Source organism: Anopheles funestus, chromosome 2RL (assembly GCF_943734845.2).
Source record: "Anopheles funestus chromosome 2RL, idAnoFuneDA-416_04, whole genome shotgun sequence".
NCBI lineage: Eukaryota > Metazoa > Arthropoda > Insecta > Diptera > Culicidae > Anopheles > Anopheles funestus.
The window spans coordinates 17,835,569-17,851,208 of record NC_064598.1 but is presented as its reverse complement, the minus strand read 5'-3'; the positions used below and the strand labels follow the sequence as shown (position 1 = coordinate 17,851,208).

The 15,640-nt window shown below is 37.9% G+C and overlaps 2 protein-coding genes across 4 annotated transcripts in view; one reads left to right on the top strand and one right to left on the bottom strand.

The window, feature by feature from the left end:
* The window catches only part of LOC125766489 (neuropeptide CCHamide-2 receptor-like), a 31,771-nt gene extending 29,385 nt beyond the window's left edge, over nt 1-2,386 (top strand). For all 3 annotated transcript variants that reach the window (XM_049432511.1, XM_049432509.1, XM_049432512.1), the window contains one exon: nt 908-2,386. In XM_049432511.1, the coding sequence (XP_049288468.1) occupies nt 908-1,136 (229 nt within the window). In that variant the 3' untranslated portion in view covers nt 1,137-2,386. The remainder of the gene's footprint in view (nt 1-907) is intronic.
* An 878-nt stretch (nt 2,387-3,264) lies between these two features.
* LOC125766511 (uncharacterized) lies at nt 3,265-5,165 on the bottom strand. Its single transcript, XM_049432539.1, has one exon. It carries the CDS (start codon nt 4,427-4,429, stop codon nt 3,905-3,907), a length of 525 nt encoding a protein of 174 aa, XP_049288496.1. The 5' UTR covers nt 4,430-5,165; the 3' UTR covers nt 3,265-3,904.
* Nucleotides 5,166-15,640: the final 10,475 nt, after the last annotated feature.

The following is a 15,640-nucleotide window of genomic DNA, read 5'->3' as shown; positions in this document are numbered from 1 at the left end:
ATCGAAAAGGCTACATTAATTCTAAGAACAAAGTTTTCGCATTACATGATATGGTAAGATATGCTGTTGACTGTTACACAGCGAGCAAATTGCCTGGTCAGGAAGATATGTTTTAAAACATTTGCAATTGACTGTGGAAAAGCGATAGACAAGAAGTAAAGAATTTCATTAACGTTCCACGCAAGACTGAAACTATTTCCGTTCGCTTTTTTGCTTGTATGACTTTTCTCCGTTTGCCGTTTTGCCACATAGTTTCCAGACACCGGGACGATACCGGGTACTGACATCCGAACCTGATGAACGGAAGCTATAATTTACTTTACCACTCAGTATATAATTAGTAGCAAACGTTCAACGCCCGCTTAATAAGCGTTTGAAGTGCTTCAAAGTGCTGTATTTTTTACGAAATGTTTGATAATTCTTTCAATGGAAGTTTGTTAACATCGTTTAAAGAGCGTGCTAAAGGTATGAGAATTATTTTTCGACATTTTTTAATGGTATTCTTGGGTTTGCCGGCAACGAACGCGCAAAGTTGTTCTCAAAACGAATTTTTCGTAAATTAGTGTAGATGAAAAATTTCAAAAGGGTTTTTTTCGTTTCATAAGCTAAATATTTTTTGAAAGAATTTTGTTGAAAATAATTAATTTCTGCGATCACCATACGTGAGTATAACATGTGCTGTAACTTTTACAGGAGGACTATCTGATATCAAGCAATATTAGAACTCCAATTCTAAACCCTAAAAGTTTATAAGCGAATGCTTTTATGTTGATTTAACTCACAGGCATCTAACGTTGAAATTATACGCAAATCTGGTTAATAAATGTAATATCTCACCTTCAGCAATGGTAAAAGAAAAACATTCGATCATCCACTTTTTCTGTGTTTCAATCTTTTCCCCGCACAGTTTCCTAAACTCCTGCATCAATCCGGTCGCACTGTACTGCGTGTCGGGCGTTTTCCGGCAACACTTTCACCGGTATCTGTGCTGCCGTCCGATGACGGTACAGCGCCGGATCGGTCTGTCGTCGGCCGGTAACGCCTGCGAGACGAGTTTCGTGTCAACGATCCGACGTTCGCAGCATCACAGCATCCGGAAGTCACTCTCGGTGCAGAGCGTCCATGGGAAGAGGTGAAAGTTTGTGCGTCTGGTCGTGACTGGACGCGATCGTACGGATATAAAAAATCAACAGTTTGATCAGCTGCCCGAGGAGCCCCAGAAGCGGAACGGTCAGAAACATCCCGATGGGTTGGCGATGTAAAAGATGCACATCCAACACAAACGAAAACTAACCCATGGATGGACAACGATGCGAGGTGTTTAAAAGGTGCAATTGATGGTAGGTAAATGCATATGTTTTTTTATCTATTTTGTGTTCAAAATACCCTTGAACTTGGTGGTGCAGTTTGCGATGTTGCTGCTTTACATTGATCGTTTTCTTAGTAGTTACAAATGGAGATAGATATGAAGTTGGAAAAACAAGTTTCTAAATATACATGGTAAAACTTTCCACTAGATTTCCTGCGAATCACTACTGGAGCTCGCTGTTGCATTTCAAAAGATATTCCAAGAACATTTGCATCATTGACAAACATTAGAACATTCTCCATGAACATTTTTCGTCGTAAAAAACTTCTCTCAAAACCTGTTGAAGGTAAACATCAGCTTAAAGAAAAAGAAATAGTCAAAAAAATTGTATATCACTGGACCATCTTGAAACTTGAAAGGGTAACAGTAGCACAGCATTAAACTTTATCAATCTTGATTTGAAAGAAGGAGCGATCACCTTTATTCCACCGAATCTCGCTTTTCTGCACCTTTTCCCTTTACGACAGTGAAAGGAGAATAAATTTTTTCTCCAATACCACTACCAACGTTTATCAGGAGCTAAGGAAGATAAGAAAATGCTGCTACCGGACCGTTGCTTCAAGCCGTTACACGTGCGTTACTGACAGTACGGACGAGAGCGCAAGTCCTTGTAGCGAGCGTATTTATTGGAAAACTTGAATCGTGATCAGCAAGGTGATAATGAGAAAAGACACGTTAAATGGGTGTAAGAAAAAGCAAAACGTTGAAAGGCCAATAGGAAGCACAATACTTGTACAGAAGATTGAGTGAAATAAGAATAATGCAATACAACAATTGCAGTAATGTTCATGGAATTTATGTTTCAATTTCTTTCGTGAGACAAAGACCAATAGTAGAAATGCAGAACATGGTAGAACATTAGTGAATGGCTCAATTTCGTTGAACATTCCATTTTTGTATGTGGAATCAATCAATGAATGTATATGATTGAATTTGTGTATGGATAGTCAAGGAAATATGAAGGCCAAGTTGAGCTACTAAAGTGATGAAAAAATTGCACTCGGGTCTCAGAGACAACACGACTGTCCTATAATCTGCGGTTCTGAGCAACAGCTGCTCACAAAAGACTTAGAAGATTTCTTTACCCTTAAACAAATTTTCCCTGTTTTCGAGCTGTAAATGAGTATTAGAACTGTTGAAGGTTGTAATTCTTCTTGATTGCGTTTCTGATTGCGAATGCAATAAGTTTGCTGAAGAATACAGAAAAAGTGTCCTCAAATAACCTCAAAGGATTCAAGGATTTTAGCAAGTTTATTTAATCAAAAATTCCTGATAAAAGTTTTTGAATTTGTATGTTTGCCCTATTCGTTTGATCGGATTTTCTAAAAGATCTCACATAAAACCTGATATTATTCTTTGTAGAATTGCTGTGATCCTTCATAGTATTCAAACTATTTAATTTCCACTTCTAGGAATTGATGGATGTAAAAAGAAATGTCTAGAGAATGTAACGAGAAAAAAATCATTGAACTCCATTTACACCACACATTACATCCCGTACAATCTACCTCCTATTCAAAACTTACTATTCAAAAGTAACTGGTGTTAAAAAATAGTCTCTGTGAATTATTATCGCACAAAAGGAAATACATAATCAGTGGTTCTGGCGCTGCGAGTGTATTCCTTTAAAGAAGTTAGACCAGGTTTTTTGTATAAGAATTGATTTTACAGACATTCATAATGGGTTTCAATATTTTAAATTCCAAAAGCTTACTGGCTTTTATTAACAAAACATTTACCTTTATGTGATTGAAATATAAATTCGAATATTACCAAAAAACAAACCTTTGTGTTGTTGTGATTCTTATTTCACTCAATATATAAATAGGAAGAGGTTAAGTGCAAGAGCCAAGTAAAGAGCGTCAATGTGAAATTATTGAAATGAAGTTGTATTTATTATGAAGTTAAAACAGGAGAAGATCAAAAAGATGAATTTATTATACTGTAGCGTGTAGCAAATGGCATGCACAATTCAATGCGCAAAAATCAAAGGTCCTACTAATTATTCTTAGGTCGTGAAACGAATTAGCATGTTTTCTAGTTGTACAGTAAACGATTTATATACGTCTTCAAATAAATAAATGAAATGTGAAAAAAAAAACGACGGACAGAATGTGTATTTATTTCCCATTTTTTGTTTGTTTGTGTGCTTTTAATGTGTTATTCTTTTTTGTATACAAACATTGTAAAAGAAAACATTTGCGTATTTTTGGTAAAAGCTTTATTGGTGTATTACAGGTAATGGATGAATTAAAAAAAATGCAAACTATTTCTAAACATGCAACACTCTGCATGGCGATGACTAGAATTTCCTCTTTGAAGAATTGATCCATTTGAAGGTTTGATGCACGTGCTTCAGTTCGCTCGAGCAGCTGCCGTCCGGTACCTGAAACTGGAATCCGCACCAGCTGGTGCCGATTACTTTTCCATTTTTGCCAGATGAATCAAGAAGCAGTGTGAATAAGAAAGTCTCACCGGTCGGTTCCCTTCCCCAGACTAGAAACGTTTGGAAACGTGACGCGAACAAGGCACGCCCTAGCAGGACAATCCTTCGTCCGGTTCGTCCACCCGTCCGATGAGCCGCTGGCGTAGATTCACCATCAAAGGGCTATCCGGTGGGATGCCTTCACGTTGCAGAAAATGCATCGTTTCCCGGGCACAAACGGCCCACCCGATCGCTTCCGCCTGCCGACCACCAATCACACCCGCCTGTACGGGAGGATGTCTAGCGCTATCATCTTCATCGTCCGTATCCTCGGCGTACGGGTCGTTCTGCAGAAAATCCAGCTCGTCCTGTAGCTCACGAATGCGTCCGAGTGCTTGCAGCATAAAGTCGGTAACGGCACCACGGCCGGACGGTGGTGTTTCCGGGGTGGTAGAGCTTACGCTCGCGGATGTTGGTGACTCTATTGCCGATGGAATGCATATCCTTTTTCCTGTCGCGGGACGATCCTGCTGGTATGGGGTGGATGCAACTGGTTCCAGTTTGCGCTTTCTTCCACCGCCGGATGGCTGACAGGTGCCAGCTCTGTTGCCACTCTTTGGAACGCTTTTTGGCATGGTAACCGTGTAGTTCAACACTCACTGGACTGCGCTGAAGGATGTGCTTACACCAAGATTTGCTGTTCAATCAACTGGACATGCTGTCACACGCACTACACTAACATGGCGATAAAACACTTTATCAACACCGGATATAGAGAGCGTTTCGATTTATTTATGACGGGGTTGTGTCACATACAGGTGATGGGCTGCTTGAATACAACGGATCACCCTGATCACCTGCCTGTGGTCGAAGATAAAACAAAAACCGATCGAAATCGATGCGCTGCGATGCACTTCGCTCGACGTCACTTCCCAAAATGAGACCGCGTGTGTGTGCGCCGGGTGTCGGGTACTTCCGAAACGGGCAGGTTCTTCTTTCTTCCGTCTACCACACATACATACACGGAGGGCCAAATCGTAGGGCTCATTCGCTTTGCTTACCGTCTGCCGCCTGTCGGCGGTTTCATAACGGTTTGCGCTTTGTTCATCTGTCCCCTCTTCCAACGGCTGGAACGGCGATCCCGCCGGGACGGGAACACGCATTCACGTTGCTACAGGCTGCCGATCGACCGAAATGTAGCGCGGCTTGCAGCCAAACCCCGCGAAAGCAATCGTTGCCGTAGGGTGCCAGTGCCAGAGCGAGATGGTACGAAAACAACTGCCACCTTTTCCGTGTCAGGATAAAGCAAAAAAGTGGACACAAAGCAAGGGAAGAAATGGGATTCTCTTTCCACTTTGCACCCGTTTATTGCAAAGGACTTGCACTATGCGTTCAATCGGATGTAAAGTAAGGTATGTATTATGAATTGTTCCAATGTTCCATCATATTTTTTATACTTTAAAATTTTTGTCATATTATGCAGTTTTCTGCAGGATTTCTTTATTTCCTTTACTAATGTTTATTACACGTAAATAAGGTAAATTTGATCTTGAACTTGATTGCAAATCCAGCTTTTTCTTCTTGAAAGTTTACAGACATTACTAGGTTGATACTTGATGACGTGTTTAAGGTTCCTGAAAACTATTTTTAATTTTTTTTATTCTTCAAGCTACTTTATTAAACTCAACTAATGCACTTTGTTTTACTGTGACAAATGAATAAGATAAGAAAAGTTTTGAAAATAGTTCTTGATATGGAGAGTGGTCAAATTCTTGTTCAAAAGGTATCATAAATTCACCTTTAAGCTGTTTTGTTTGCTTTGAATTTTAGCTTCTTTCTCATTTCTCATTTCATGTACAATTCTTAATTTCTCAAAGAAAACTATTATTAATGTAATGTAATTATATTTTAGCAATAAGTCCTGGGCATTCTTAACGAATAATTAATAATTGATACATTGGAGATTTCATGTTATTTTTTCTCAATTTTATATGAGCTTTTGTTCAATTTTTTATTACTTTATGAGTCCTTCTTTTATCATTTTTTCCCCACTGTGCAACCGACATCTACCGTTTCCTTTGGTGTGGGCTGCTCTGCTTAATAGTTAGTCAGCGTGGAGGTGATGTTTGCGCAGACTGCGTACAGCCACGTACTGCCACAAATCGGTTCGAACAGCTGCTACGAGTTCCATCCACCAGCGTCGATCGCCGTCCTCAGGAGAAAGCAGGAAAGCAACATAAAACATAGGCCGAAAACGTACCAGCATAACGTGCAGGGGGATCAAATGCGTGTGCAACTGCTGGCAAACGGTGAATGGGAAATCGGCCCTGGAAGCCGTTCGGTTCCGAGGGAACAAAAAGGACACACACACACTGCATCCGTACGGTGCGAATGGGATGGATAGTACAATGTTTTGTTTCACGTTTCATCCCTCCTTCATCACGACGGTGGCGTGCGTCGCTCGTTGTGCGCTACGCGTGCCATGCGCAAGTGATGTACGCAAGCACGCGCTACAGCTTGTATTTTTTATGTTCGGATTGGTAAAGGGGATTATTTTGCGGAGGGTGAAATACATTCAAGGGTTAAAAATATGTGAACAACTATGGCAGGAATAACCTGCTGAGGACTTCTCGTTGGTTAATAAAATTTAATGGATTTTTGTGATACATTGTATTAGGCAGTGTTCAGAAGATATAATATTTTATTTTTCTCCAATAAAACTCGATGAATAAATTAAAGGTTAAATGTGTAAGTATTCTATAAATTTTTATAATTTAAAATATCTTATTGTACTATAATATAATAACTTAGTTACTTTCAACAAATTAGAAAAAAATAATTTGCTATCCCAAGTATCATGTTATTTTGAACCTTTGCACGTGCCTAACATTGCTTTTTTGGATAATTCTACAAAAGGAAGCAACATTTGGATACATTTGCTAGATCCTTCTCGCATCATTCAAAATCATTACGCATATCAGTTAAAGTACAGTTCCAGGAAAACAACGTTCCATAAGAACAACGTTTCGTACAGGTATGCGAAGCTAAACGAAGCCACATATAAGTCAATTACGCTAAGAGCTTCACAGTCGTGCGGAAATGTCATTCAATGTTCTTCCCAAGACATTTCGTGCGGAAAGATAGACGAAAAATAACGCACAAATGTCCAAAACGAAGCGATGATGCTATTTGTCTACAAGAGAGCGCATAATTCAACTTGACGAACAAAAAAAAAAAACATTCATAGCTCCTTGGTAAGTAATCGGCTTGTACGTCATATTGCTTGCAGTGAGAAATGATTCCCATCACAAGTATGATATTTTGGTAATGCAAATTTGACGAGTGTTCGAAGCGGTCCATCACAAACCTAGAGACTAACCGAAGGATATCTCGCCGAAAGGAAGAAGAATAATTCTGAAATCAATTTTAAGTGCTCGTCTAGAGGGTATAAAATTGCGTCTAAAATTGTGTTGACATTTAGGGTAAATACAACCGTTCAATACGATTTTAATACTAAAATAATTACTTTATCACAATTTTTTCTTCTTGCAATCCTTGCTCCTTTTTCCACGTGGATCTTAATCTTAATGTCTTTATCGGCTAGGTATCTACAACCTCAAGAGGTCTTATCAATAATTCATATTTAGCCTCTTTTTACAGTACCATAAAACTAAGATAACTTCTAGATAACTGAATATTAACTGAACGATAACTACTGAATATTAACTTAACGATAACTGAAGCACTTGATTGAGCGTTTGTGCGTGTGTCTGTTGCGCACAATTTGCCCTGAATATGAAGTTTGCTACACGATCACTAACCATCCTTAAAAACAACTCGCGGCTGCTCGATCAAAACATCGAAACACACACCAACAAAACGGAAAGCCAGCTGTACAAAATATGCTACAAAAGGTGCCACGTTAAGCAGCCCGAGTCTGGATAAGGATCGAAAGGCACGCACTACCACAGCAGGAGTAAAAATAAGGACACAAACATAGAACATTTGATTGAAAGCAGCTGCTGTACAGCGAAAAAGGACCAAACGGAACGGAAGTTTTAGGAGTAATAATAAAATGTAACTCAACCATTTCTTTTCCTTCTCCTTAGCTACCATTTTTGCTCCCAATGGAGCTTCATTTCATTATTTATTTTCCTTACAACTTGGATCTCCTCAAACACAAGCAAAGAAACTCGCAATGTTTTTGTTTTTACTCACATGGGTCACTGATCTGCTAGCATCTAGTTGAAAGAGATTGCTGACAGCATTACAACCACGCCAACGTTTCCGGAAGCATAGATACTTTCGTTTTAATTATCGGTTCTAGCAAACTCTTCTTAGGAATCGAAGCGGAAAACAGCAAACATGTCGTATCGGTACCACAATTCGTGACATGTGTCGTAACCGATGTTTTGCGCACACATATAATGAGCAACTGTAATTGTGTTGTCTGGCTTTCCTTTTATTTGTCACAAACCAATTACATATCCTCATTACCAGTAACACATTGAAAATGCGTACAAACATTTTCCTATCAACGATCCTGCTCAGAATATTTCTACGATACTGACAATCTAAAATTCAATGTTTTGATAAATCGCATGCTGCTAAAATGTTTCAACGGAAACCGGTTCAATTAACGATGTTTGCTAATGCACTCGCAATATTTCATGTTTTGTTTGAATTGCTGCGAATTGCCGATTCAATGTTCAATGTTTTTTTTCTGTGAAGCGGGTTTGCTACGATTTTTGGAACTACCAGAGCGGCTTTTTATTATATGCTGAAGGTAATGGGGCTTCAGGTGAAACCACACACAAAGCTATGCAAAACGCATTCTGTACGTTATGTGCATTCGAAAAGTGTAGAATTTTTGGAATGCGGCTCCAAAATAAACCATTATTCTACTGTCAAAAATGTACGTTTACCAAATATTTGAATAGAAATATTCATCTGAATTTATCCATTGTTTATACACTTTTAAGTTAAGCTACAAGTAAGGAAACCAATTGTGAGGACGAACATTTAGAAATGCTAATGGTGAAATAAATATTTGGCTTGCAGCGGTTGAAAAGACTTCCGTTTGAGGAAAGGTTAAATAAATGTTTAGCTTTATTGAATCGATAAACAAACAAATTGAATTAATTTGAACGCACCACATACATTCTGGAAAGAAAAGAACAACAAAACCGAAAAGCCTTATCATACACAATCCAGAAAATATTCCATCGCAAAATGCTTCCTCGGCAGTTGCCTTGACAGGGAAAGTTCAGAGAAAAGTCCCTGCTGCGAATATGGTGCTCCTGTTGTTGAAGTTGATTTGAAAACGGTCCCGTCCACCCATGCTGTATTACGAAGCCATTACGCGGATAAATATTTTCCACTCGAAAAGCCCACAACAATGAATGAACCAAACAAACAGGCTGCAAATGACAAGTGTGCGAGTAACTTATTTTCCCTTTTGGTTAATGTTTTTAGGTGAAAACTCGGTATCGATTTCAATGAGATGGTCGTAGATAATTTTCAAAAATTATTGTTTACTGTTTTATTCATTGAATTGTGTATTTTTTCCACTTTTACCCCGTCACTGCATATATAGCGCTAGGTATATAGCCTTAGGAAATTTTAAATTTTTTCGATTTTTTTAATTTTTTTATGATTTTTTATTCTTTTTTCTATTTAAAGCATTATTTGAGTGAAAAGAAACTTATTTCAACCAATTGGCATTAAAATAAATAAATTTAATTTTTTTTGCAAAATTACTCAAAAAAAACGTAAGGGGTAAGCCTTATGAAATTTTCGAGTTGAAAATTTTTTTAAATTTTTTTTCGGATTTTTTATTATTTTTTGTATTTAAAGCATTATTTGAGTGAAAAGAAACTTATTTCAACCAATTGGCATTAAAATAAATCAATTTAGTTTTTTTGCAAAATTACTCAAAAAAAACGTAAGGGGTAGGCCTTATGAAATTTTCAAGTTGAAAATTTTTTTAAATTTTTTTTCGGATTTTTTATTATTTTTTGTATTTAAAGCATTATTTGAGTGAAAAGAAACTTATTTCATCCAATTGGCATTAAAATAAATCAATTTAATTTTTTTTGAAAAATTACTCAAAAAAACGTAAGGGGTAAGCCTTATGAAATTTTCAAATTTTTAGAATTTTTTAATTTCTTTCTTATTTTTTGGTCTTTTTTGTTTTTGAAGCATTATTTGAGTGAAAAGAAACTTATGTCAACCAATTCGCATTAAAATAAATCAATTTATAAAATTTTGCTAAATTTCCAAAGAAAGCTAAGGCTATAGCTTAGGAAATTTTAAATTTTTTTATAATTTTTTTTATTTTTATTTTTTTTATTTAAAGCATTATTTGAGTGAAAAGAAACTTATATCAACAAATACGCATTTAAATAAATCAATTTATATCATTTATTATTCAATATCAATTTCAATCAAATCAAATCAATATCAATTAATTATTATTTATAGCCTTGAAAACAACCGCGAGGATGATCACTCCCATAGTTTGAAACGTATAACAGTTTACCTTCACGTTATACATACGCCTAAAGGTATGCAATGGAATAGTTTCACGATCATCAACTTCATCTATCCTCCTATTGTATAGTTCCTACACAACGCGCAGCTTAATTTGTAGCATCAATTTCATCTATTTGGTATCGATTTTATTTCCTTTAAAATTAATGTAAAAAAGAGATGGATTAATTACATTTAGACTTGGTGAGTGCCTTACATTAAACATTAAATGTTTTAAAGTTTAAAAGAAACATCGGAAAACCATAAAACTAACACAAAACGATAAAACAATTCTAGAACAATATTAGAAAGCTTTTTAAACATATTACCTCGCACAACAAAGGATATTAGAGCACTGTTCTGTTCATCCTATCAAAACAAAGCCGTTTTATGCTTGCAGCTGGTTCACTCTTGACTATTTATTTAGCATCCACCACCAACAAACGATCGTTTGTTGACCATGTGAAAAAGGTTCTCAACCATCTCCCAATGCTCGTCAACGTACGCGGCTATTCTTCGAAGATGTAATTGCAAAGCAGTAAAACCCCGGCGTACAAGTTAAAATGGCACGACTGCACAAAAGTGATGAAGCTTGAACGGGAGTGCCGCGGAAGCTGTGTTTCAAACAATAAAAAGCAAGGATGCCTTCGGGCACGTGGAGGATGTATTGTGGGAAGAATCGTTCAGTATACAGCTGCACAAGACATGCAGCCAATGTTTGTGCAGTTCCATTTGTATGAACTGGTTGTAGCAAGCTGGTACCGTGATCCCTTCAATTGCATCGTGAACTTTGCATCCGTACGTGCTCAATGGTTGGAATGAGTGCACTGATGTTAAAGGAAAAAAGTGTCACAAACATATTTTTTTTTAAATATCTATGTTCGTTCTTCTACAACTCGTACCAGTGATTCCTCTCACTGTATCATTTCCAAGAATATTTCGATATTTCAAAATACAACTTCTGAACGCATGTTGTTCCTTGAAGCAGCGGGCAACGGCAGCAATCATGCTGACGGCTTACGCAGCAGCAACCATCGCAGCCAATTAAATATTAGAATCCATATTAGCAATTCCAATGCAAGCAGAACATACAGAACAAACCAAAAAAAAACGCACACAATATTTTGCATCCATTCTCCAAAAACACAAAAAAAACGTATGAAGCGCTGTTCAAAGCATAGACAAACTGCTGCAACAGAACGGTACGGTACAGTACCGTGTTATGAGGCTAATTTTATTCATTCATATGTTGGGCATTTGGTGGCTTCATTCGTTTCCACGCACTGTTCCGGGCCGGGCCGGTGTAGTACAACACGAATGCCACAAATGTAGATCCAGATGGGCCAATTCAATTCATGCATCGCTGCCGAAAGGATCTTGGCTTTCATCGACACAAAAAAAGTAATACACACACGTTTGCAACATATGTGCACAGGACAAAAAGTGGATTGGAGTCGAGCGTACAACAAACCGACCGTGACGGGTTTGAAAAATATGCAACGGAAATCGGAATGTTTGATATCCACCTAGAGTGTCCCAGACGAGCTTGAAGGCAGATTTTGTTTGTTTGTAAAACACACATCACTTTGCAAAATTAACTAAAATTAACTATGGCATCATGGGAAGCCATACACTTGGTGTTTCGAATAAATTGTTTCACCATTAAATTTTCCCCAGTCGTCAGCAAACATGCGATGACTTACTATACAAAACAATTTTTATATTTATTGGTACAACGTATCACAACTGATAAGATTCATTGAAATAATAATCAAAGCAATATTGTCCCGATTAAATAGCATTTGAGCCGGAAATGGACAGAGAGTCCTTTAAATTGAGCCAATCTGTGTATCCGTCGTTGCATCGTTGTGCATGTTCCCTACCCTTAGCAAATCGTCACCATTGGAAACGGGGAAGGTTGTACATTCGAGCATTCTTTCCATCACTTTGTCCCTCTCTCTATTAATTCGGTGCTCCTTTTTTTTGGTGTCCCTCCAATTTATGCTGTGACCTTTCGTTCGTCGACAACGACCGTTGGGCTTGGAAGGCGTCGAGGAAAAAAAACCCTTCGATCAGCTGCAGCTCTTGTACCGGGGCCGAATCATATGGCTTCCAGATTCCTTATTCCCTTTTGCCGCAACCCACGGAGCACACACACACATACTCAACGGATTCGACAATGTTCCATACCGTTCCTTTACGAGAGGGAGGGTGTCACTCAGGAAACATTACACATTTTACGAACCGTACAATGGACCAAACAGGACGAACCTTTGCGCCAGCAGTTATACGTTGTCAATCGGTCGGTACGGTTCGGCAAAGTAGAACCGTGGTAGCCTTGCTTGCCTTGCTTGACGGTGCAGTTTCACGTCAAAGTTTTATAACTTCCGCGTAAAAGAACCGTGTGTAACCGGGCACACGGGTGGTAGAATAGATTGACCGCTTTTTTGTGGTGGTACGGCAAATTGAATATCCCGTTTCCGGCTGGGTGCGACAATCAGCCCAACCTACGCGCATCATCACTATGGTACCCTGTCCGCTGGAAGTTTGCGCTGACGAGCAGCACGATCGACGATCGGTACGACCACTAACGGCGGTCTATATGTACGAGCGGCTGAAACGGATGTCCATCGAGCACGGTTTAAAGCTATCGCCGGAGGATCTGCTAACCAGTGCCTATCTGGGACACAACTTGGTATACAAAGGACGGCCGTCCGTCGAATCTGTTGTTCCGGAAGATGATAACCGCAGACCGGTACATGAGTGAGAGCAACGTGCGGCAAACAATGCAGCATATCAAGCACATCCAACGATTCTAGTCGACACAGACACACACCAAAGAGATGGAACCCTTCAGGGAGCTTTTGGTTATGCTGCATGTACCCATGGTGATGATGGCAAACATTCACAGAAGCTGTAAAGGATCATTCAACTGTTACGTAACACTAGAAGAGGGAAGGAGGGCTTAATACCAGCGTTACGATTTGTTACGCAAAAGGAAAATTAGGTAAAATTAGGGATTTAAATCGCTTTAAGTGCGGCGTGATCATCCAAAAGCAACATCCAAAGACAAGCAAGGTCAAGGTAATTAACAGTGACACTCAAGAGGAAAAATTGTCATTTGTCCTACATTCTCAAGGGTAGGCACGTGCAAGGCAAATGTGTAGAAAAATGTATCCCTTCTTAGCAAACCACTCATATTGGGTTCATTAACTTATTGAGTTTTCTTTTTACGACGAAAACACAAGTCAAACTTACTTCAACTCAGGGACAGTCAATGAAGCGAAATGCGATGGATTTCAAACGAAATTTCTGCTACTCGAGTTATCAATATTCAATGATCTAAACGTAATGCTCGTGATAAAGTAAGTGGCGAGAGTTTGAGTATGAAAAAGGATCCGAATATGTCTCTGGATATTTAACCTTTTTCGATTAATTTTCCAACCCTTTCCCACTTCCTTTTATATTGCAAAGGGTTGTGTATTTATTTTCGGTTTATTTTCGTTAACATGTTTTAGGATTATGGTATACGAATTGCAACTTGTAACATTATTTTCAATAAAAATAAATTTATGTAAAGAAAATTCAACCAACAAATTGATGTTAGGTGAGCAATTTTTGTTAAGCCTTGAAACATATTTGCTTTCTACATCTTCTCAACAATCGTCTGTAGATAATCATAGGATTAACGCGACTATTATGGTTGGTAAAAAAAAGGTTTAAATATTGGAGAACATCACTCCGTAGGTTGTGATTGGGTCAAGGAGCGCGCACAATAAGATGACCGGAGCGATTAAAATACCTCTTTCGCTCTTGACCCACTAGCTATAGCCTTAGAAAATTTTCAAATTTTTTGATTTTTTTAATTTTTTTATTATTTTTTATCTTTTTTTAATTTAAAGCATTGTTTGAGTGAAAAGGAACTTATTGCAACAATTTCGCATTAAAATAAAACAATTTTTTAAATTTTACTAAATTGCTCAAAAAAATGGCAAGGGGTAAGCCTTATTAAATTTTAAAGTTGAATTTTTTTAATTTTTTCAGATTTTTTATTTTTTTTTAATTTAAAGCATTATTTGAGTGAAAACAAACTTATTTCAACCGATTCGCATTAAAAAAAAATCAATTTAAAAATTTTTGCAAAATTTCCCATAAAAAACCTAGGGCTATAGCCTTAGGAAATTTTCAAATGGGAGCGCATCGCACAATCGCTCCTGTGTGTAGCGCTCCGTACGGAGCTATACCTCTTTTTCCCGTGTGCTGTGCGGGAGCGCGCACAATAAGATGAGCGGAGCGATTGAGGTACCTCTATCGCTCTTAACCCAACACTAGTTGTGATACTTTATTCAGCGAAACAAAGGATTGTGTAACATTTTTGTTTTAGTCCAATTCACGAACTTGTGGATGCCTCGTTGCGGTAATATCTAAAAAAATGGATCGTTCCAAGATACATCCACAATGTCGCCGCAAAACAGTTGTACAGGACATTCTTTTATGCAATACATTTTTTATTTGTTGAGTAATTTATAATACAGAACATATGTTCCAATGCGCGAGAATCCGAGGGATGTAAGAGTTACAAGAAAAATTCTGTTTCGGCGTGAATATATCATTTACGCGAATCCCATGAGTTCCCTTGATGTCGGGCTTTACGAATGCATCCAACACTCAATTATTTGAGACAAACAAATATTTCAAATAACATTTTGTAGTTTACAGCAAAAACATTATTCTGTTCCATACAACAGGCGATAACCTTCAGAATAGTCTTATCAACTTTGAACCGCCCAATGTTTCAACCTTCCATTTCCTCTCTACCAACTCATTTATTACTATTATCAGCCAATTAATCATGGACATTGACAAAACTTTTAAAAGCGATGTAATGACTTGTTCCCTACTGTAAATCGAAATAGATTCAACTATCCATCCTCTTCTCCACCGCGAAGCGATATTCTCTTTCTCGCGTTGATCTACAATGGAAGCATTTCACACACAAAACTTATTACAATACTTTACATTATCGATACGCATGCTAGATAATGATACGTGCATGTTTGTTACTGAATAGGGCTGGCGATTGCGTATTCCTGCTTTCAGTGTAATCTAATTGCCTGGCGCAAATAAACGCAAATCATGGACACTCGTTAATGAAGCTGTCATCAAGCACTTAGCGTATACAGCATGTACAGCGAATGCATTATGGTAATTCAATTGTTTTTTAATAATTCCATACATCAGTAAGCTTATTAACTGTGCCTGAAAATGGTTTACAGATATGTTATATTATAATTTATATTTTTGGAAACCATTCT

Excerpts from the sequence above, each read along its gene's own strand:
- LOC125766511 (XM_049432539.1), bottom strand. The coding sequence starts at position 4,429 with ATGCCAAAAAGCGTTCCAAAGAGTGGCAACAGAGCTGGCACCTGTCAG.